The following is a 22,395-nucleotide window of genomic DNA, read 5'->3' as shown; positions in this document are numbered from 1 at the left end:
TTCTCTTAGGTTTAGGGTCCTTTTTAAAATATTGACTTGTGGGGTGCCTGGGTGGCTCAGTTGTTAAGCGTCTGCCTTTGGCTCAGGTCATGATCCCAGGGTCCTGGGATCGAGCCCCGCACTGGGCTCCCTGCTCTACCAGAGCCTGCTTCTCCCCTGCAGGGGGGAGTGGGAGAGGGAGAAGCAGGCTCCCCACTGAGCAGGGAGCCCGCCTGAGCCTCCCAGGCACCCCCGATTTGTTAGAATTTCTTATATAATTTGTAACTTAGCCTTTGTTAGTAGTATTCATTGTAAAGATTTTCTCCCACTTTGGAGCTTGACTTTTCATTTTGTAGTGTGTTTTTCTATTTCAATAAAATTAATATAGGGTGCCTGGGTGGCTCAGTTTGTTAAGCGTCTGCCTTTGGCTCAGGTCATGATCTCAGGGTCCCAGGATCGAGCCCCCTGTTGGGCTCCCTGCTCAGTGGGGAGTCTGCTTCTCCCTCTTCCTCTGCCCCTCCCCCTGCCCATGTGCGCTTGTGCTCTCTGTCTCTAATAAATAAATAAAATCTTTTAAATATATATATACAATTAACATATTAAGCACATTTAATATATTAAATCTCCATTTTAACACAGTCAAATTTATTCTTTATAGTATCGTGCTTTTTGGGTCTTACCTAAGAAATCCTGCCCTACTCCAAGGCCACAAAACTATTCTCTGATATTTTCTTCTAAGAGTTTTAAAATTTTGCTTTTTCACATCAAAGCCTTTAAGTTGCTCTTTATATACAGTGTAAGATAGGAAGTTAATTTTATTTTTCCATATTGGTAATCAATTTTTCTAGCACCACTTATTGATTGCCCATCATTTTCCCAGTGATCTGTGATGCTATTGCTGTAGTATACCAAATTCTTAAATGCGTGGGTCTATTTCTGAGCTTCCTATTCCATTTCATTGGAGTTACTTTACTCTCTGTGTGTCAGAATCACACTATTTTAATTACTATAGCCTTATTAAAAATTTTCACTTGTGGTAAAGCAAATACCTCCTTCTCCTTCTTCAAAATTGTCTTTACTATTCTTGGCTCTTTTCTATCATATTTTAAGATTAGCTTGAACGTTTCTTGTACACAGATATGGCTAAGTTGAGACTGTTACTAGAACTATATTGAATTTATAGAGTAATTTGGGATTTAAAAAATAATATTGGGTATTCCATCCATGAACATGGTATATTACTGTATTTATTTAGACCTTCTGACTGTCAATAAAGTTTTATAATTTCTCCACTTGAATCAACACTTCTTTTATTAGATCCATTGCTAATACCTATTAGTTTTTGTGGATATGGTGACAGGAACTCTTAAAGATTACACTTTCTAATTAGTTTTTCCAGGTATATAAGAATGCTTTGGATTTTTTGAAATGTTGAGTCTGAATTCAAGAACCTTGCACAATTCTTGTAATCATTACAAGAATCGGTCTATAAATTCTCTTGGATTCTTTACGAAGACAATCATATTGTCAACAAATAGCAACAATTTTATTTTTTCCTTTCTAATCATTACACCTTTTATTTCTTTTCTTGCCTTATGGCATTGCCTGGGATAGCCAGTAAAATATGGATGAAAGTGGTGAAAGGTGATAGCTGTTAGTTAGAGGAACATGTCACCTTAACTATGATATGTCACTAGAGCTACTGGCTCTGGAGCTATGCTGTGTCTGATAGCTCTGTACCAGCAAAATGTATATGTCTTTGGTATCTGAGAATAGGCATTTTTATTGTCATTTAATAGATGAAGAAACAGAAACTCAAAGAGGTCAATAACTTACTTAAGACCACATAGATAATAAGTGGAAGATTCAAACCAGAATCTTCTGTTTCACAGTCAAATGCTATTTCCATGATTCCAAACTTCCTTCTAGCTAGCTGTCTGTGCTAATGTGTCACCTTTCTCAGACAACATATTGCATTTTAAAAGAGATATTTCAGAACAAACAATGGTTTTACCCAGTTAGATGACTCTAATAGTGGGAGTGGTAGGCAGATATTGTTTTGCTTAAACAGAAGACTTGTCCTACTTATAACTTCAAAACAAACAAACAAACAAACAAACAAAAACAAACTCACAGACTCTTAAGAGTTGAATGGCTTCTTATCTTTTCCAAGCTCTTATTTAATGTAGTTATCCCTATACCACATCCCTGAGAGATCATCCTCCAGCCTTTACCTACTGCTAGGGTAGGTTCACTTCATTGACAAAACAGTTGAACAATTGTCATGTGGATCCACAATCTGCCCACAATCTGGCCCAGAGAGCAATGCATTTTCTCCTCTACATTCAAGTATTTGTTCTCCTTAGCTCTTCCCTGTGAGACTACTCATCTCTAGGATGTTCACTATTGTCTACATGAGATAATTTCCAGACTTTTCACCATTCTGATTATTCTCCTCTCAATGCCTTCCAGTTGGTTAAATGTCCCTCTTGAAATGTGATGCCCAGACTTTAAGGTGGGGTCTGATTGCAAATAAGTGGGGCTCTTGTGTCACATGACCCAGACACAGCACTCTAGATTTTTGTCTTCTCAGCAACTATGGCACATTGCTGACTTAAGTCCAGGGTTAACTCTTTGGCTTTTTTTCCCATTCCACCCCCTGTACCCTTTACTGCAGCACTTTGGAGCTCTCTAGGTCAGGGTGAGGTCTGTAGGGAGGCAACTAGGACAGAAATCTACTCTGTGACAGGGACAAAAGGGGAAGCATCGGGGCGCCTGGGTGGCTCAGTTGGTTGAGTGACTGCCTTCGGCTCAGGTCATGATCCTGGAGTCCCGGGATCGAGTCCCTCATCGGGCTCCCTGCTCGGCGGGGAGTCTGCTTCTCCCTCTGACCCTCCTCCCTCTCATGCTCTCTGTCTCTCATTCTCTCTGTCTCAAATAAATAGGTAAAATCTTTAAAAAAAAAAAAGGGGGGGGAAGCATCTGCAGCTTGGAGGCTGCCAACAGGTTACCACGAAACACCTGATTAGTCAGGGGTAGGTGAAGTCATTTAGGGCTGCTGTCCTGGAACAGGATAAAACTCAAATTTCAGAGCATCGGTACTTTGAGATTTTTGCTATAGAGTTTAAATTTCTTACATGAAACCAGAAATCTCATGATTTTTAAAACCTTCTTAAGAGATGATAGAAGAGCCCCAGGAAGGGAAGAGACAGCAGGAATCAGAGTTCTCTGCTCAGCTTTATACCGTCTGGTTTAGTGGGGTTACCATCATCCATCCTTCTATCTGACTAACACAAATGAATTTCAGGACATGCCTTTGAGATGGAAATTCTAGCTGCCCAAATCTCCCTTGCTCCTGTCCTGTTCACAAACCCATACTTACAAATCAATAAGCCCTCCCCTACCCCAACCCATGTTCCTCGTTTCCACCAAATATTTGGAATATTGCCTGGACAGTATTTACAAGGACAGCATCGTGTGACTCCAGTGTTGACAATACAATAATAAAAATAGCAACCATGAGATGGCACTTAGTACGTGCCATCCATTTTCTAAGTACTTGATATATATATTAACTCATTTTGTCTCGACAACAGTCCTTTGCAGTAGAAACTACTATTATCATTGTTTTACAGGTGAGGAAACTGAGGCACCAAGATTAAGTGCCTGCCCCAGGTCATGCAGCTGAAAGTGGTGTGGACTCCAGCAGCCCCGTTGTGGTGTCTGGGCTCTAAACCACCGTGGGTGCTGCGTCTCTAAACTGGGAAGGGAGCTACCTCGGATGCCCCATGCGTGGGACCTGCAGCCCCAGACCTGGGTTCCTGCCCCAATTGGTTCCTTCACCAAATAATTTCCTCTGGTTATAATCACCAGCAACATCCCTTTCTGAGTGTAGAATCTTCCAGTAGGCTTCAGCCCCTTTACAGATGAAGAAATGTAAGATCTGAGTGTTAAATCATGCCCTCAGGGTCATGCAGGGAATAAGTGACAGAATTAGGATGTGAACCCAGCTCTGGGTGACTCTAGTGTCCCCACACCTTCCCTTACACTACAGTGCATCTACTGTGGGGCCATCTATTCAGAAAGAGCCTAGACACTCTCAGTATCATCTTCTGTGGGGGATGGAGAATGTGGGGGAAGGGGCATTCTTCAGGGAAAAAATCATCATAGTCATCACTATTACCGTCTTGTTAAAGGTCTAACTGTGTGCTGGATGCTACAATCTGGGAAGACTTTTCACGCCTCTTTGAGGATCCCTGAATATATGAGTGTTTCATCATTGACCTGGCAGAAGTAAGTTGAAGGGTAAGGAAGGCCCCCATAAGTCCTAAGATAGGTTTCTCCATTTCTTGAGCTGATTGGCTGGATTAATTTATTGCTTTTTCATATACCATTCTCTGCTCTGGCATTCAGATCAAGCATAAACATTTGTTTTCAGAATGTGAGTCAAGGGCATGATTCCTAGAGAACCATAGGCTGGTGTCTGGGATCACTGGGCTACGCACATTCCCGTGCACACGTATGCGTATGGACACACGTATACCTGGCATGGACAAGCACACACACTATACCACCACATTCGTGGTGAGCAGTTCCTGGAGTAGCTAGCGCATGGGGTCGTGGTCTCCGTTCCCCAGTACGTTTGTGTGGCCGGTTACACCGTCCCGTGGCGGGGTGGAGCCTGCCCTCTCTGACTGAGTCCTGGCTGGGGCAGTCCTTCCAGAGGTGTATCCAGGGGCCTATCAGGCCTTCTCAGCACATCCCCTGGTCTGGCACTGGCAGGGCAGGCCGGCAGGAATGCCCACTTCTCAGCCCCCGCGGCAGGGTCCTGTGCTCTCGGCTGCCCCCCACCGGCCAGCAGTCCTCTTGCAACGATGGAGGGACGCTTTCTTAGGTCAAAAGCGAAAGCACTGCTGCTGCCCTGTGGCCCGGCAAACAAGCCGCCGGCTTTGAAGTGCCAGGGGGTGTGCTCAGGCCGGAGTGGGGAGTATGAAGGGGGGGCCCGCAAGCCTCCCCCGAGCCTGGCTGTGTTTGTTAACTCCACCCGCCCGCCCAGGTCGGCTGTATTTGACGTCTCAGGGGAAGCGGGAGGAGGGAGGCATGCTCCGGGGGTCCTCAGAGGGCTATGTTCAAGGCTTGCTGAGCCTGCGGTCCTACTTAGGAGCTGAATGCAGACTAGGGGCCGAGGCCAGAGGAGGCCTGCCACGGAAGCCCCCTCCCTTCGAGGTGGTCTACGGGGGGTGGTCCAGGGCAAACCGCCCAGTGTTCTGCTTCCCTTGGGCCATGTTTTTACTCAGGTGGCATCAGGTAAGAATGAATGGCAGGGGAAGACTGGAGGGAGAAAGAGGCATCTAAAGGCAGCACTGGCGCTTTTAGTGGCCAGGGCCCCGCCGTTGCCACTTACGGAGTCTCCTTCTCCCCTTCTCCCCTCCACCACCAAGCAGCCCAGGGGGGCCCCCCCCCCCTTTGCCCCCCCCCCCCCCCCCCCCCCCCCCCCCCCCCCCGGCCCCCCGACATGTGCTATGGGACCTTGCCCACCTGACCCCTCCCCAAGGCAATAAAATGCACTGGGTGAGGCCCTCGGGGGTGGGGGGGAACATTTTGCAGAGTAGAAGCCTGGGTAAGACAGTGCTCCCCCTGGGCTGGCTCTCTGGGCTTGCCTCAGGATTTCACTGCCTTCCAAAGCAGGTTTAAGGCCTTTCAGGCATGGGCCACAGGGAATGAGACAAGAGACCAAGCATTATTATTCAACCAGTTCCATATCCCATATGACATTCGCCATGAACAGCTTCCCCCTCCCCCTGCCTCTCTCCTCACTCCTGTTCTCCCTCCCTTCTGAACTCCTCTATCTGCTCCACCCAAATGTGCACACTTCTGCCAGATTCTCCCCTCCCCACAGTGCCCCTCTCCAGTCTGTCCCTGCCTACCTGCCCCCCTGTCCTCCCCCCAATGTCGCGACTGAGAAAGAGCCTGTTGACAATAAGACCTGGAAATCTGGAGTTATAAATCCTTCTAGCACAGCCGTCCTATCTCCATGCTGAAGCTTGTGGCGCCACAGGAAGGCTCACCTGCTTGTGACCCATCCCCTTCCTCCCCCGAGTTCTCTGCTCCTCCCCTGCAAACAGGGGACAATGGGCAGATGGGAGGTACCTGTCTCAACAGGTGTTAGCCTGGCCTCACTTTCCTACAGGGTGATGGGGAGGTCACCCTCTGGCCCGCCCACTCTGGGCATTCCTGTGATTGTGGAAGGCCCCCTTCGACGCCATCCTCCTTTTGGTTCCCCCCTGATTTCAGCTGTGGGAGGCCAAGCCCACTTCAATGGCTTTAGAAGTTTCCACGTCAGCCACCGGGTCCACTGGCCAGAGAGCAGGCGGCGCTTGTACTCTCCGGGAGGGGAGCTTTCCCTGCTAAACCACAAGCCCCTTGAGGGAAGAGACTGTTTCTTGTCACTGAATCCCTATGCCCAACAGACTGCGCAGAACACAATTACTGGGTAAACGACTCATAACTATCTGGTAAATTGCTGTCATGCTCATCACCAGGATATTTATTGAGGGCATCTCAGGTGCAGAGACCCCACTAAGCAGTAAGGGGGCACAAAGGTTAATTAGACATCATTCCCACTTTCGGGGGCTTACACCAGAATCAGGGAGACCCAGAGGAGCTTCACTTGCCACGCGGTCAGAGGAGGGAGCGAGGGAGCTGGAGCTGGGGGCCCCGGGGAATCTGCTTTGGTAGCCAAAGTTTGACGAAGAGTAAACTAACAGCAGATAACCCCAGACCCAGATCCTGGTCACTGGGGATCTCTGCATATTCAGAGCAGGGCTGTTAACTCACTGGCTATCTGCCTGTCTAGCTTTTTCCTATGTCATGTCAGTGTCCTCGTCTCAAAAATGTGAATAAAAGTAAAAAAGTAGTGTCTCTGTTTGGAACGAATTTCTTAAGCCCTTAGCCTGGGCGCAGAGGAAGTAAAACTTGCCCCCACCGTGCTGTGAGCTGTATCCATGCTGTTTGGTTTGGGCTCCCCGTCAGGAGGAAGGAAGGAGGAGGTGCAGGTGTCTGTCTGGAGTTCAGCTCATCCTAACTCACCTTGATGGAGTGGCTCATTGGAGCTGAGAGCCGTGCTGGCCACCAGAAAGAGAGCAAATGATAATGGGAATGTAACCCCTCTTCTCGGACAGGGGACTTATGTCTCTGAGAACCTGGGAGAAGGACAGCAAGCTGATCTCATGGAATCCGAGGGTCAGCCCAGATGGTGGGAGAGACTATTGCTGTCCCAATGCCACTGTCCCATCAAGGGCACTTTCTCTGCATGGAGTGGGGGTCTAGCATTATGCACGGGTGGTGGGGGTGTTGTCAATGGGTGGCATTTTCTGCACGGCTCTTTTAGGCCAGTGTTGCTACTGAAGTACCATTCATGGCAGAGAAGAGCAAAGTCACGCTTCTGAAGGGACCTGGGGTTTTAGATCACAGCAAACAGGAGCTTTCTTTGAAGCCCCATATTTTAGCTCAAAAATGTGTGCAAATTTGGTATCATGATCATGCATTTGCTCTTGTATAAAAAATGCAGTTAAAATTACTTATTTCTGAATAAAATTGATGCCCTGGGAAGATAAGCTATTTTTCCTGTGGCCTCTTGTACTCCCTATGGCTCACTGCCCTACGCCCGTTTGAGAAGCATCCCTTTTAGGACATCAGACCCATACACAGCACCACATTCAGCGGTACCATCCTGAAGTGGGTCCTAACATGCTTGCATGGCCATGCCCTTGATACCAAAACATTCCTCTGAGTCTGTCCTATGTTGACCTGGCCACACACTCCTCCGGCTTGACCCACAGGATCATCCCTTCCCCTCTGGGCTTATCCTGGTTCCTCTAGCAGGATTTGGAGGTCAGGTGGCCTGTAACGCTGCTCCCCAAATGTCCAGAGACAGTGGCCCTAAACCTTTTTGCAGTCTCCTTCACAGGGAACGGGCAGGGCAGGCAACAGGCGCGTGAGAGCCTGAGCGGCTTGAAAACAACTCCTAAAGTGGATACTGAAGGAACTAACTACCTAAAGGCCTAGGAATTGTCCTTGTGGCTGCCGGGGCGGGCTTTAGCACCGAACCCCACCTTGCTTTCCCTGACATAATTGTTCCATCTGTACAAGGGAACTAGGAATCAAGGCTGCTGCTTATCTGATGAGGCAGAAGCTAGGTGGCCAGAAGTCCACTGTAGGTTTGCTATGGATTCAGGGTATCAGTGGTTTTCAGATTTAAAAAAAAAAAAAAAAAAAGCAACCCATTGAATTATTCATTCATGCATTCACACATGTGTTTATTCATTCCTATGAGGTACTGGAGATAGAATGGTGACCAAGAGGGACATGGTCTGGGCCCCTTTAGAACTTGCAAATGGGAAGCCCTCAAGTGCCACCTTCCCCCCTCTTCCCCGGCACCGCCTGCAGAGGGGGCATCCATTTCCCACTTGGCAACATGGCCGCCCTCAGACCTCTGGGGAAGCCCAAGAAGTTCATCCGGCACCAGTCAGACCGATATGTCAAAATTAAGCACAACTGGTAGAAACCCAGAGGCACTGACAACAGGGTGCACAGAAGATTCAAGGGCTAGATCTTGATGCCCAACATTGGTTACGGGAGCAACAGGAAAACAAAGCACATGCTTCCCAGTGTCTTCTGAAGTTCCTAGTCCACAATGTCAAGTGCAACAAATCTTACTGTGCAGAGATTGCTCACAACGTCTCCTCCAAGAACTGCAAAGCCACCATGGAAAGAGCAGCCCAGCTGGCCATCAGAGTCACCAAGCCCAATGCCAGGCTGCACAGCCCAGAAAATGAACAGATAGACAGCTTATGTGCACGTCGTATTTATGTTAATAAAACCATAAAACTACAAAAGAAGAACTTACAAATGGCAGACAGAATTAAACAAATAATCTCCAAGGAAGTGAAAAAACCTCAGACAGGGCCGGCCCAGGGCCTTCTGCCACCCCAGCTGCCCTGGAATGTTCTGCCCAGAAGTGTAAGTACATAAAGAGCAGGTTCTGGACTAAGTCAGAGGTAATGGTGGATTTACCATCTGCAACTTCTTGTTTGAAGGTCAAAAACATAAAACAAGATTCCCCTCCAAGTCTGCCCGCCTGCCCAACTGTGCCAGGACAACGCACCAAACCCTGCATGTGCGAACACGCTTGAGGGTGAGGAAGTTCAGAGTCTCACTGGATCCTCAGTTTGGAGCTGTGACACAAAGTGGCCCCATTTCACAGATACACAACCTGAGGCCTCAGAGAAGTAAAGCAGCCCCTTGACACTCACTTGATGAGACCGAGATGGTCACCAAGGGGGTGGGAAGGAGTAGGGCTGAGGGTGTGACTCTTGGTTCTAATGAGCAGTGCTGGGTTGGAGGCCTCCAGCAACTTGCCAGACAGACCCCCATGGTTCTGGAGACGCTGGCCCCTGCCTCTTATCTTTCTTCCCCATGATGTGTGTAGATCTAATGGCTCTCGTGCAGAAAAACTCTGGACTCCAAACCTCAGCTCTGAGCTGGTGGGACAATGGACACATGGGCTTTGGAATGTATGCAAACAACCCAGAGCCCTGTCCCCCTCCTCCCCAAAGACTGACCAATGACCCCGACGCCCGTGCCTGGATTGTTCCTAAGAAACCTAGTGTGGCTTTGGCCACTGCCTGACAAAAGATCGTCACACTTTTCTACCCTTCACTTTTGGAGTATCTTCATCTGAACCTGCGCTTCAACCACATTTGGACTAAGTTTGGGCGTAGAGCTAATCCTGTTTAGAGTCACCTTCCTATGACATTGAGGCCTCCAGGAGAGTCACTGAAAAGTCTGTGAGGTCTGCTAATTCCACCGAGAGTGAGGAATGTGTTTATTCTTCCATGGGGCAAAGATCCCCCACTCGAACTGACGCTGCCACATTGTGTAACCAGGAACATGGGCTGTTGCTGATGTAAACACATGGCCAGGGGCAGACCTGCCAGGAGCTCTGTCTCCTTTTCCCAGAGGTGTTTCTTATGAATGGTTGTGCCCAGTGAAGCAATTTCCTGCCTTGTAAACTTCTGCCCAGCAAACCACATCTCCTAGCTATCGCTGCCTGGCTCTGGGTCATAAAGCAATTCCCCAGAGACCAATCTGAGCCCGATCAAGAGTCCTTGAGTAACAAGAAAATTACCCTCCACCTGCAGACGTAATGACACTTTGCAAGCTGGTGGCTTTGCAGTTACTGAACGTAAACATCACATGCCTTCCCCCATGCCTTCCCTCTGCTCATCTGAGATGTGGGGCCCACATATTTGATTCTCAGACTCTGGTCCACTCCTTGGAGGCACTGGCTGGCTAGTGACCCATTACCTTGACCTGAGGACCTTGCAGCCTGGAGAACATATTTCACTGTGTCAGATCATGATTTACAGAACCAGGGCAAGAGAAGTTCAGGCAGGGGTCCCAGGCATACAGAAGACAGAAGGTCTGGGCCAGACAACACTGGGAACTCATTGATTTGGACATTCATTTTGCATGTTGTGGTCCCTCGATGTGGAAAGTCTCCCCCACCCTGCTTCTGCCTGGTGAACTGTCACTCATTCTTTATGACGTAGTTCAAGTGTCTTTCAAAGAAACTTCTCTGATTTCTATCTAAACAGAATTGTTTCTATTGTCCTACCACTCTGCCTTCTCACACCTACACACTGCAGTGCAATCACCTGCTAATTTGTCTGTCTCCCCAGCCAGGTTGGGAACTCCCTCAGGGCATCTTGGAACCCCCAGTATCAACCACACTAAACCGGCTCAAAGTCAGTGTGCAAAAGAGGTTTGTTGAATGAATGGGTAAATGGGAATCTATTATGTCCCTCTCCACCATACTTTGATGCTTTGCATAATGAAAACATGCAAAGAACACAGTTAAAGGAACGAAGACCTGGGCTGGGCTGGTGAAGAAAGGCATCGCCTAGGGGTTCTGTCCTTGAGAAGGTTGCAATCTGGTCACCTTCCTGTGGATGATAGGAATATTTGCAGATGGGGTACAGAGAGTGGGCCCATGGGTAGATAGAAGTGGTTTGTTGTTGTTGGTTTTCCTTCTTGAGTGTCAGCTCAGGAGCCACAATGGGTTCCAAGCTGGCCTAACTAGCCCTAGTTAGCTACTACACTAGCCATAAGACATTACCTAGGACCTCCATTTTTATCTATTTCCTCTCTTATCCCCATTTATAAAAGTGATAACAATGAGGGGCGCCTGGGTGGCTCAGTCGGTTGGGTGTCCAACTCTTGATTTTGGCTCAGGTCATGATCTCAGGGTCCTGGGATTGAGCCCCATGTCGGGCTCCTCACCCAGCAAGAAGTCTGCTAGAGATTCTCTCTCTTTCTCAAATAAATAAATAAAATCTTAAAAAAACAGTAATAACGACTTGCTCCTTCCTTTGAAGTTTGAGGAGTTTGAGATGGTGGTGGTAGGTAGACAGTGGATCATTTTTCAGACATTTGACTAGTAAACTCCATGGCATACATACACACATTCATTCATTCAAACAGTATTTACTGAGCACTTAATTTGTGCCAGGTACTGAAGGATGGGGTCCAACCAGTGAACAAAACACCAAGTCCCTGTTCTCATAGAACTTACATCCTAGTCAGGGGAAGACAGACCGTGACAGTGGGGTTGGGGTCCGTCATGTCTTCTCATGTAGTCCTGGAAGGACTGGAGGCTAGTAATGAACACTTATTGAGCACTTTCTATATACCAGGCAAAGGGCTTGATGCACCTTGCATCTCCGTTAATCCTTATGACAACCTTATTTGCAGATATGGAAACAGAGAGGCTAAGTACATTTCCCAAGATCGCACATCTAGTAAGTGGCAGAGCCTGGATTTGAACCTAGATTTTTACTGCCCTCCAGCCTGAGCTCTTCACTACAGCTCTGTACAGCAGCAGCAAATACTTACTAGACGAACAAAGAAGTGGATGAATGGTTAACCCTAACTACAGTGGTAGCCGGTTTTGCTTCCATGATACAAACGTGAGCAACATGTTTAAGTTTTTCATTTACTTATTAATTCAAGCTTCTCCAAAGTATGGCTCCTGTTGAAAATAGGTTTCCTAAAGATTGAGAAACAAGCACCTTTCTCCTTACCACTCATGTTTCCTGGGCAAGGCAATCTGTTTTACGAATAAGATTTTTTTTTCTGCCAGGTTTATTGAAAAATAATTGACATATAAAACTGTATAACCTTAAGGCCTGCAGCATGATAATTTGATTTATATATATTGTGAAGTAATTATGAATTTTTAAAAAAGATTTTATTTATTTATTTGAGAGAGAGAGAGAGAAAGAGAGAGAGAGCAGGGAGGGGCAGAGAGAGAAGGAGAGAGAGAATCTTAAACAGGTGCCACACTCAGTGCAGAGCCTGATGTGGGGCTCGATCTCATGACCCTGAGATCATGACTTGAGCCAAAATCAAGAGTTGGACGTCCAACTGACTGAGCCACCCAGATGCCCCAAAAGTGACCTTTTTTTCAACGGTTTTTCTCCCCGAGCCTAGAAGAGTATGTAGCACATAGTAAGTACTCAATAAACATGGGTTGGATGAATGACTGAATGTCATGTTAGTGCCCCTGGAGAGCTCCAACATCACGTCTCTGATAATAGCAGGCACAATCCCACGACCTACTACCAAGTTGCTTCCTTAAGTGCCACTTTAAAAAATATTTGAGGTAGAGTCCATGATCCGACAGCCCTGTTTGTCATTTTCTACAACATCAGTTGCTATTTCCTCCTTTGTTCAGGCCCCCAGACCTCGCAACCACTTTCAGCGCCTCTCTTTCTCAGACTCTGCGTGCAAACCACTGGGAAATCTTGGTGCCTCCAAATCCTCTCCCTTCAAGAGGACATCCACAATCAGACCCCCTCTCTTCACCTCCACCACCAGCCCCAGTCTCAGGCCGATGACAGCAATGGCTTCTGATGGTTTTCCGCTGTCACTCTTGGCCCCTCCCTACAACTCAGTGGCCAGAGTGAAAACAGAAGTTCCGTCCCTGCTCTGTACATAACTGATGGCTTTCAGCTCCTTCAGAGTAAAAGCTGGGTCCTCGCGGCAGCTTACAGCAGTCCCTTCAGATGGTGACAAGGCCCTCTGTCATTTGTCGTCATGCCTCACACCCTGCTCTCCTCCCTGACCCACCATTCTCCCTGTCACTCAGCTCCAGCTCCTCTAGCCTCCCTGCTGGATCTCTCATAGGTGGGTGGTTTTTTTTTTTGTTTTTTTTTATTTTATTTCTTTGTCAGAGAGAGAGAGTACAAGCAGGGGGAGCGGCAGGCGGAGGGGGAATCAGGCTTCCCACTGAGCAGGGAGCCCCATGCAGGGCTCGATCCCAGGACCCTGGGATCATGACCTGAGCCGAAGGCAGACGCTTAACGACTGAGCCACCTGGGCGCCCCCTCGTAGATGGTTTTGTCATCACACACCATTCACAGTTACTGCTTGTCTCCCCGACCAGAATGAACTTCAGGAGGGGAAGGATTTTTTTTAAGTAATCTCTACACCCCAAGCAGGGCTCGAACTCACGATGCCGAGCTCAAGAGTCACATGCTCCACCGACTGAGCCAGCCAGGCGCCCCAAAAGGGGGACGGATTTTTATGTATTTGGTTCACTGATGTATCCGCAGTGTCCAGAACAATGGTGCCTGGCACACAATGGGTGTCAGTAAATATTTCTTGGATAAATAAATGAGACATTATTTTGGACTAGATGATGTTTCCAAAGCAAAGGGATACGCAGAAGGCCTTCCAATATCAGGAAATGAGACACATTTTCCTTATACTGGGATTTTTTGGTCTTTTAAAAAAAATTAGCTTTCTCTTTTTATCCCATTTGTAATTGAGAATAATTTAATATAATTGGCTTATTAAGGCTGTCTGGACAATAGGGCACAGAAGAGAAACCTGCCTTTTGGGAACGTAACAGTATGTAGGAAAATTAAGTAGGTGGAGACTGCAAACAAATATCTCGTGTTTGTGTTGCGTGATCTGTTGGCATAAACATACATATGCAGACTGTGTGAAAACTGCTTTGATGATTCCTGCTTTTGATGTTACCCCCTCCCCCCTCGTTTGCTCTGCTCTGCTCTCCCTTAGAACGTGTTTCCTCTCTCTCTGTGCGCAGAGCGCTGTACATACACCCAGGAAAAAATGGTCATTCAGGCGTGTGTGAAGTCCTGCATACCCCAAAGATTCATTTAAAATATACGGTCATGTTATAAATCTTGGCTGACAACCTAGTATTTGCCTAGCCAGAATGACCTCTGCACCATAACTGGGGGCAGAGGGTGGGGGAGAGAGGGAGAGGGAGGAAGATAGAGTGGGAGGGACAGGCTTTATAAGTGTTCGGTTTAGCGGATTGCGGCTTCTCATGAATATTCAGCCTGTTTGATGCAACTGGGGTGTGTCTGAAGCATTAAATCATGAATATGTCATAGTCACTGCACTGGCAATCTTACATTCCGGAGCAGATTTTGATGGCGTGTGTTTGAATTAATTCCTAATTCAAACGGGGCACATCAGCCCTGATTTTCCTTGGGAAAATTTTTTTGCTCCTATTTCTTCCTGACCCACACCATTCCTTGCTCCGGGCAGTCCTCCTCCACGGCCCCCACCTACCTTTAGTCTGGGCCCCCTGGCTCTCACCCTTCCTGCAAAGTCACCGCATTTTACCTCCTTCTTTTCCTTAGGAGACAAAGACTCTCCTCAGTCAAGCCTTTCCTCTCTCACCAGACCCTCCCTGATTCATCCTTCGTTCCCTGCTGGATTTGCCATACATCATAGAAATGAACAACATCAGTTTACCAGTAATTGGCAAGTTTTCTTTACCAAGTATCAAATTTGTGATGAGGTGATCTGGAAATAGCAACAAAGCCCAGAAGGCTACATGAGAAGTCACTGTGGGATGACAGGATACTAACACAACGTAGCAGGTACACTTCCCACGTGCTTGACACGTATCAACTCATTTACTCCTCAAACAGTCTTATACAGTAGGTCCTATTATCATCACTCAATTTTATGCAGGAAGACAACGAGGATGGGGTTAAGTGCTGGAGTTGGAGATTCTAATCAAGGCATTCTGGCTCCAAAAGGCATATCAAAGACTTGCCCCCCCACCCCCCAGCTGTGGGCCAAGAGCTGAGATTCCCTGGGTGTCTGCATTGTGTTCTTATCCACCTGAATCTAGCAGCTAACCATCCAGTTATCTCTGCCTTTGGTGGGGAATAGTCCACTGTTTGGCGTGGAAAAAGTTAAGGCAGGTCTTCGTTACCAATTTCATTTCTTACCCATGGGTGTTAAAATGAAATCTGCTTCCCCAGGGCTCACCCTAGAAAATGACAGTAGAAAAAACAAAAACAAAACAGGTCCATCTGTCTGTTAGTCTAGGCTCCAGGTGTAAAGAGAGAGCCTGGAAATGTCAGTCCATGAGGTTCTGGAGGAAGAATGGAGGTTTTTAGTTGCAAGTGAATCTTCAGTGTGGATAATTCCGCCTGAAACCTCCATGGTGACCCCCTTGCCCCCCTTAGAGCCAGTGTAGGAGGTCCCTGCTTGATGCAGAAGGGAGATGCTAAACTTGCCAGCGTTGTTTTCTATGTGTCTTGGTTTCTATAGGGTTTGGTTAGGAAAAGTCCCTAGAGACTAGCCCCACCCATCCATCCTCGCTCCCCTCAGCCTCCAGCTCTGTCCACACGACCTCTTGGATGAATAAGACCTTCTGGGTTCTCAGGGTTATTGCAACAATGCAAGATCTAAATCTGTCAAATGCAGATACTTGCTGTCCCAGAAACAACATGAGTCCGGATATAGGGTTCCAACTGAGACTGGGGCTTGAGGCCTATATTCCCTTCCTCTTCCTAGAACTCACAGGAGCCATCAGCTAGTGACAGTGGATCTTGGCCTCTCTTAGCACGTGGTGCTTGGCTTTGGCCCCCACTCCTCTCAACCCAACCATGAGTTTTCTCTTGACCCCTTCGGCTCCAATTACATCGTCGGGGGGGGGGGCCAGGAACCAGAGGAGGTCGGCATTTCCATATCTAGCCATCCCTGTCCTGGGCACACAGTAGAACATGTTCTCCATAAATCTGCACAGCTCACTGTGAAGTGCATCTTCCACTGCACTGGGATTTGGAAAAACCTGTTTCTTGGGGCCTGCTCAGCAGAATTCCCTTGCTCACACCTTCCTGGGAAAGAACCACATGCTGGTAGGGTCTATGCTGTACAAGAGGATACAGCAAAGCGGACAGATACATCCTCCTTCTTCCTGGAGTCAACGCTGGATTTGTGGCAAAGCCCCTGCGGGTGGAGGGTCCAGACCTTTGGCTTTTCACCTTTTGGATGAGTTGTGTTCATTAGTGTCCTTGCCAGAGTGGGAAACCCGGGCAAGAGGCAACACTCACGGGAGCCTGTTCTCCTAGTGACTAATGGCTCTAGGGAAGGAAGGAAAGGCTGGGGTTAATGCTTAAAATGAGGCTGAAAAAGGTACCCACAGGGTTTCTATTCTTCCCACTTTTTATCTGTTCCTATGACCAAGAGTCACCAAGGGCTGGCTCTATCCTTCACTCCTGTGAGCTGTGGGGAAGGCAAAGGTGTTGCCCTCGGAGGGGCTTGCGCAGTCTGGCTGGGGGTATCGACTCTTCTGACCTTAGCAGTGCAGCCGACACGGAGACACCGGGACACGCAGCCACGAGCCCGGTGGAATGTGTGGAACATTCCAAGGGGAGTCGGGCCGGGGCTGAGGGGGTGGGGCGTTCTTGGCGGAACCTTGGCAGACAAATCGTCAGAGACAGAAATAGGAGACTCTGGGCAGTGATAAAATAAACTGTTTTAATGGGAGGCTTTTGGAGAGAGTCATGCTTTCTTGTGCTGTCAAGCAGCCAGTTGTCCTGCCTGGTGGCATCTTGGTGGTGGATTGGCTGAACCCCCAGCCCCGCCGGAAGCTAGGGTATCAGTCTGCCGCCATGTGCGGCCCCTCCAGGATCCAGAGGTGTGTCTTCACAACAGGAGGCCGGCGTTAGCTGGTGGTCAGTCCCACAGACACGGTCCTGATGTGTGGGTGTGTGTCCAGGCCGGAGGGAAAGGGGGAGGAGCTTTCACTCCCGACTCAGGCTATTTCTCCATGGAGGGGGGAAGGGGGCCAATCACTTGGAAGATTCAACTCCGACCTTTACAAAGAGAACTAATAGACACTTTAGTATTATATACAGGGTGGGGGGGGAGGAAGCGGAGGGGCAATTGCACTTAATTACATTAGGTTATAGTTTACACCCATTGGAGAAATTTACTTCTTCAAAAGAAATCTCAAGATCAGCTGGGATGGGGTAGGGGGCGGGAGGCTGCTCATATTTACAGTGTGTTTGGCTCAGTTCAATAGCACGTGTCCTCCTCATTTCAGTAACAGATTCAAGTTTTTCACATCAGTTTGTTCGACGAGGGAGCGCAACGTAGACACGACAGCTTTCTCTCTTCCTCCTCCGTGGTTTCTCGGCTCCCACCCGTGGGCCGGATGGGAGTCCTGGACATCTTGGGAGAGACATGGCGACAATACTGCGTAGAAGGGGAGGGAAGCCGCACTCTGGGCTGTGCCTCCCAGCGGGCTGTCCTTGTCTGTCCGGGACACCAGCGGGATGTCAGGTAGGCAGGGACCTCTCTCGAAGGTGCCTGTCAGGCCACTGGCCTTTTCCGTGACAGCTGCCTGGAGGCGGACGGTGTGGCAAATAGGGTCCTTGTTGCTGTGCACAAAGTAAGTGATGGGTGGGCATCACCAGGCTTGGAGGGGGCACTGCAGAGAGAGGAGAGAGAGCTCAGCGGCGTGCATTCAGCAGGGACGAGGCCATTCATTTGGCTTCTCCAGGGGAGCCTGGACCCCACTCAGCCAGCCGCGGGCTGAGGACCCCCAGTGCCCGCTCAGTGCCCCCGCGTTGGTGCTATGCTCCCTTTAGGGAAACTCGCGAGCCAGGTTTCCCGGCCACTTCAGAAGACAGCAGTATATTGCTGCAGACCTTGAAATAGTCATAACTTGCTGACCTTTATCCTGAAGTCAAGCTCCTCTTTCTGTGAGCGTGGGGTTTACAGCGTGCTCGGTGTGGTTGCTCAACGGCAGCTGGACGGCAGCTCTTGCCTCTCGTGGAAGTAAGGGTCCTCTTCCTAACACCTCTAAGGGCAGGGGTCCCCTAGACCACTGATCCCCAAATTTTAATGGACCCATGAATACCAGAGAGCCTGTGAAAAGGTGGATTCCGATCGAGCGGGCTTGAGGTGGGGCCTAAGCACCTGCATTTCTAATCAGCTCCCAGATTGGCCAGAACTGATGACCTACTTGAGCAACAGGCCATAAAGCACATAAGAAAATCACCACTTGCTCACGGGAAGGCGTGAGGGGAATTGCAAAGTGCTTTCTACAGGCTTGTTCCTATTAAGACAAGAACTCTGGGCTGAAGGCCTCCGATGCCAGACTTCCAGGTGGGCGGCGGGGGGTGGTGGTGGGTGGGCAGGAGACCCCAGAATGGATGGAGAAACCCCCCGAGAGGAGCCACGGCCCACATCCTGGGGTGGCCTCCCCTTCCAGGGCCCTGGGCCTCATTCATTTTGGCCGTCGTGGAACATCATTCCCGTCCTTTTTCTCCAGGGAGGCCCTTTTTGCTTCCCTCTGTCTCTTCCTTCCCTTTCATTTGTTTTGGCATCTAAGGGGAAAATTCTGCCTTTTGGCTTAATGGCTCCTTCTCTAAGGATCTTCCTTCAACACTCAAGAGCTTATATGTGCGTGCATACACACACACACACACACACACACACCTATCATTACTACTAAAGGCCTATTATTGCATTATTATCTCATCAGTGCTCCCAGCCATAATCCTGTACAAGGTTGCCATTATGCCCATTTTACAGATTAGGAAGACAAGCTCAAAGAGAGCCAATTACCCGGTTTCAGAACTAGGACAGCATAGAGACAGAGATTCAAACTGGTTCTGGGTGCCCTCGGGCACGTGTTCTTTCTAATATGCTCTGAGGTTAAGAGTCTTCTCCTAGCTTTGTGCTCTTAGTCCGGCACTCTCTCTGTGCCTCAGTTTTCTCACTTGTGAAATGGAGGTTGTTGAGGAGTCAGGCAAACTGATACATGGGAAAGGCTCAGAATTAACACTGGGGCTGCACAGGGTGCCTGGGCCTGCGAGCCCTCTTCAGAGTGTGATTGCATTCGAGGGGACAGGTTTTGACCCTTTTAAATTCTTGAGGCCCTGGTCAGGGTCCTCTGATACCCTTTGCCTCCTCTTCCTCTCGCCACCCACCCCCATTTTCGAGTCTCTTTACTTCCCACTATCAGCCTTTTTCCAATTTTCAGATTTCAGGTGAGGAGAGAGAAAATGGCTCGTGACCTTGCAGGTTTCAATAGGAGAGCAAACAAGAAGGGCAGATAAGGAGACGCCAGCGAGATTCTATGACCTGTCATTAGGGATGGGCTTCCCAGCTATCAAATGTTTGCTCACATAATAAAATGGTGGCAGAGCCCTAAATGTTGTCAGAGGTACTAGAGTTATTTGTCCCTTTCAGAGTCTAAACACAAACAGCTGATAAGGGGTGCACTGGGGTCCCTCAGAACCAAGGCCTGGCACACCCAGCCCTGCGGGGGCCCTGCCCAGAGGATCTGGAAGGGGTGGTAGTAGCTGTGGTAACAGTTAAGGACGTCCTCGCTCTAAGGGGGCTGATTACATATGGCAGGAGCTAATGTTTACTGAGGTCCTACTATGTGAGGCACTGCGCTAAGTAAGGGCTTTACATGCATCCTTGTATTGGATTCACACATCAGCCCTTATCATTCATTCATTCAACACGTTTTTGAATGCTTTCTACAGGCTTAGGGCTTTTTTAGGCACTGGGCATATGCAGCCATGAACAAGACCCTGTCCATATCGTCACAGAGTTTATATTCTAGAGAGAGTTTTGAATAATAAATAAGTAAATGAATATACATATGTGTGTGTGTGTGTGTGTGTGTGTATATAGTACACGTGTATATAAAATAAAATTTCAGGTAGAGATGAATGCTCTGTAGAAAAAAATATGCATGATAACAGGTTAGACTGATTTGAAGGAAAAGGGAATAATTTACAGAGGGCAATCAGGAGGGGCCTCCTTGAAGTGGTCACATTTGAGCTGAATGAGATGAGGGAGCAAGCATGCAAAGATGTGCATTATGGAGCCCACAAATGCAGAAGTCCTTAAGTGGGATCACCTCAATTATGGCTCAGCTGAAGCCGAGGGGAAGAGGGAGGTGGGGAGGGAGGTGAGAAGGGCAGGGTCAGCAGGGGGCTGATCACACTGGGCGCTAGGAAGCCTTCATTTTGGCTTGGTTGCAATGGGAAGCTATTGGAGTTTTGATGGGGCAGGGGTGACATGATTGGTTTCCCCTTTTGAGAGATAATTCTGGCTGCTACGTAGTGAGCAGACCATAACCACCATTGTGGGGCAGGAGTGAGAGTGGGAGTCGGAAGTTGGGGCCACTGTAGGGAATCAGTGAGGGAAGGGGGTAGACTGGTAGGGAGGTGAGAAGCACTCAGATGTGGGATGCATTTTGCAGGATCCCTAGCAGAACTTATCCAGGGACTGGTTGTGGGATGTGCAGAGGAGAATCAAGGAGACTCTCAGGTATCTCCCCTGAACAACTGGTACCATTTTTGGAAATGGAGAAGCCCAAGGAAGAAGCAGTTTGAGTAGGGAGAAACAGGGGCAAAATGAAGAGTTCCTATTTTAGCGAGGCTTATCATGCCAAAGATGCATTGGATTTATGAATGGGCATTCAAGGGAGAGGTCTGTACTGGAGACAGAACTACTGGATCCATCAGTGTGGACACTTGATCCAAAGCCATGGGAGTGGAGGAGATCATCCAGGAGTGACCACAGCAGAGAATGAACCCCAGGGCCCTCCAACAACTAAATGTTGGGAAGACAAGCTGCCAGCAATGGAAATGAGGCGTGCCACAGTGGAGAGAACCAGGAATGGGTACTGTCCTAAAATCCAAGGGAGAAAAGGAGGGAGTGATCGGCTATGTCAGAGGCAGAGATGGAAAAGTACCCACTGGTTTGACAACATGGTGGTACCAGTGAGCTGGACAGGAGAGGTTTCAGTGCAGTGTGAGGCTGTCAGGAATGGCCTCAAGACAGAACTGGAGCTGAGGAAGTAGAGACAATGAGTACAGATAACTCACCGCTCTTATTACTAAATTAGACTAATTATGGCTCTATTAATTAAAAGTAATGATGGAGCACCTGGGTGGCTCAGTTGGTTAAGCGTCTGACTCTTGATTTTGGCTCAGGTCATGATCTCAGGGTCATGAGATCGAGCCCCTATGTTTCGACCTGTGCTGGGTGTGGACCCTGCTTACACTTCTCTCCCTCTCCCACTGCCCCTCCCCTGCCTTTCTCGCCCTCTCAAATTAATAAATAAATGTCATGATTGTACTTCCAGTTTTACCAATGAGGGAATTGAGGCCTAGAGAGATTGTAGGTAACTTGCCCAGAGTCTCTCAAGAGAAAAGTTTGTGCTCCTCAACACAAGGAAGATGACTTCCTTCTACCTTCTGAGTGTGATGGTCACGGGAGAATAAGTGCCCTTTGCCATTTACAATCTTCCTTCCTAAGTTTGAGAGACACTCAGGGTTGCCAAGTGGGGGGAGCCCAGTTTGCCCCAGCTGCCATGGGCGGGGTGTTTTGAGCCAAGTACCGAGCTACGTATGTTACAAGACTTACTGCGTTTAGTCCTTTTAATGATCCCACGGAAGAGGAATCATCATTTTCACACTATAAGGGAGGAACCTGACGCTCAGAGAGGCTAGGACTTTTCCCTGAGGTCGCACAGGTAGAAAGTGGTAAGATCTTAGGCCTGGGTTGGCCTAACTGCCCAGTCGGTGCTCCTAATCATCACACCGTCCTGCCTGACCACCAGTGGAGAAGGCTGGGACATGAGCAGCTGCCGGAGATTTCTGAGAGGCCGTCCACCTCCTTCTTAGCACCCCTGAGCAGTGACTGCTGGTGGGTGGGTGGGTGGGAGGGGCCTCTCCTGACCTCTCTGTAAACTAGGAAGCGGAGCAGTGGGTTCAGAGGTTGTGGAAACAGGATTCGGTGTGCAGCCTGCCCACACTTGTTCTAACCCATGTCAGTGCCTTGCTGAGGTCTTGTTCCAGACTGCCGGGCATTGTTTCCAGGAGCTCGGGCACAGACCCACTCAGATGGTAACTCACCAGCACCCACGGTTGAGGAGGAGGGGGAGGGAGGCACACAGAGCTGTAGGAGCTGCAGGTGAGAAAGACCCAGCCCGGAGGTTCCTGAAATGTGATCCACCCGGCCCTGGGGCAGGTCTGTCCTGACAAC

At 48.6% G+C, this 22,395-nt stretch overlaps 1 protein-coding gene across 3 annotated transcripts in view; it reads right to left on the bottom strand.

The window, feature by feature from the left end:
* Positions 1–16,832: 16,832 nt before the first annotated feature.
* HNF1B (HNF1 homeobox B) overlaps positions 16,833–22,395 on the bottom strand; it is a 52,023-nt gene continuing 46,460 nt past the window's right edge. For 2 of the 3 annotated variants that reach the window (XM_035027360.1, XM_035027361.1), the window contains exon 9: positions 17,789–17,809. In XM_035027360.1, the coding sequence (XP_034883251.1) occupies positions 17,789–17,809 (21 nt within the window). Of the gene's footprint in view, positions 17,810–22,395 lie in introns of all 3 variants that reach the window. The other variant, XM_035027358.1, reaches the window with a different exon arrangement.

This window comes from Mirounga leonina, unplaced genomic scaffold, assembly GCF_011800145.1.
Source record: "Mirounga leonina isolate KUSES-001 unplaced genomic scaffold, KU_Mleo_1.0 Mir_200, whole genome shotgun sequence".
NCBI lineage: Eukaryota > Metazoa > Chordata > Mammalia > Carnivora > Phocidae > Mirounga > Mirounga leonina.
This window is presented reverse-complemented; position numbering and strand designations above follow the sequence as displayed.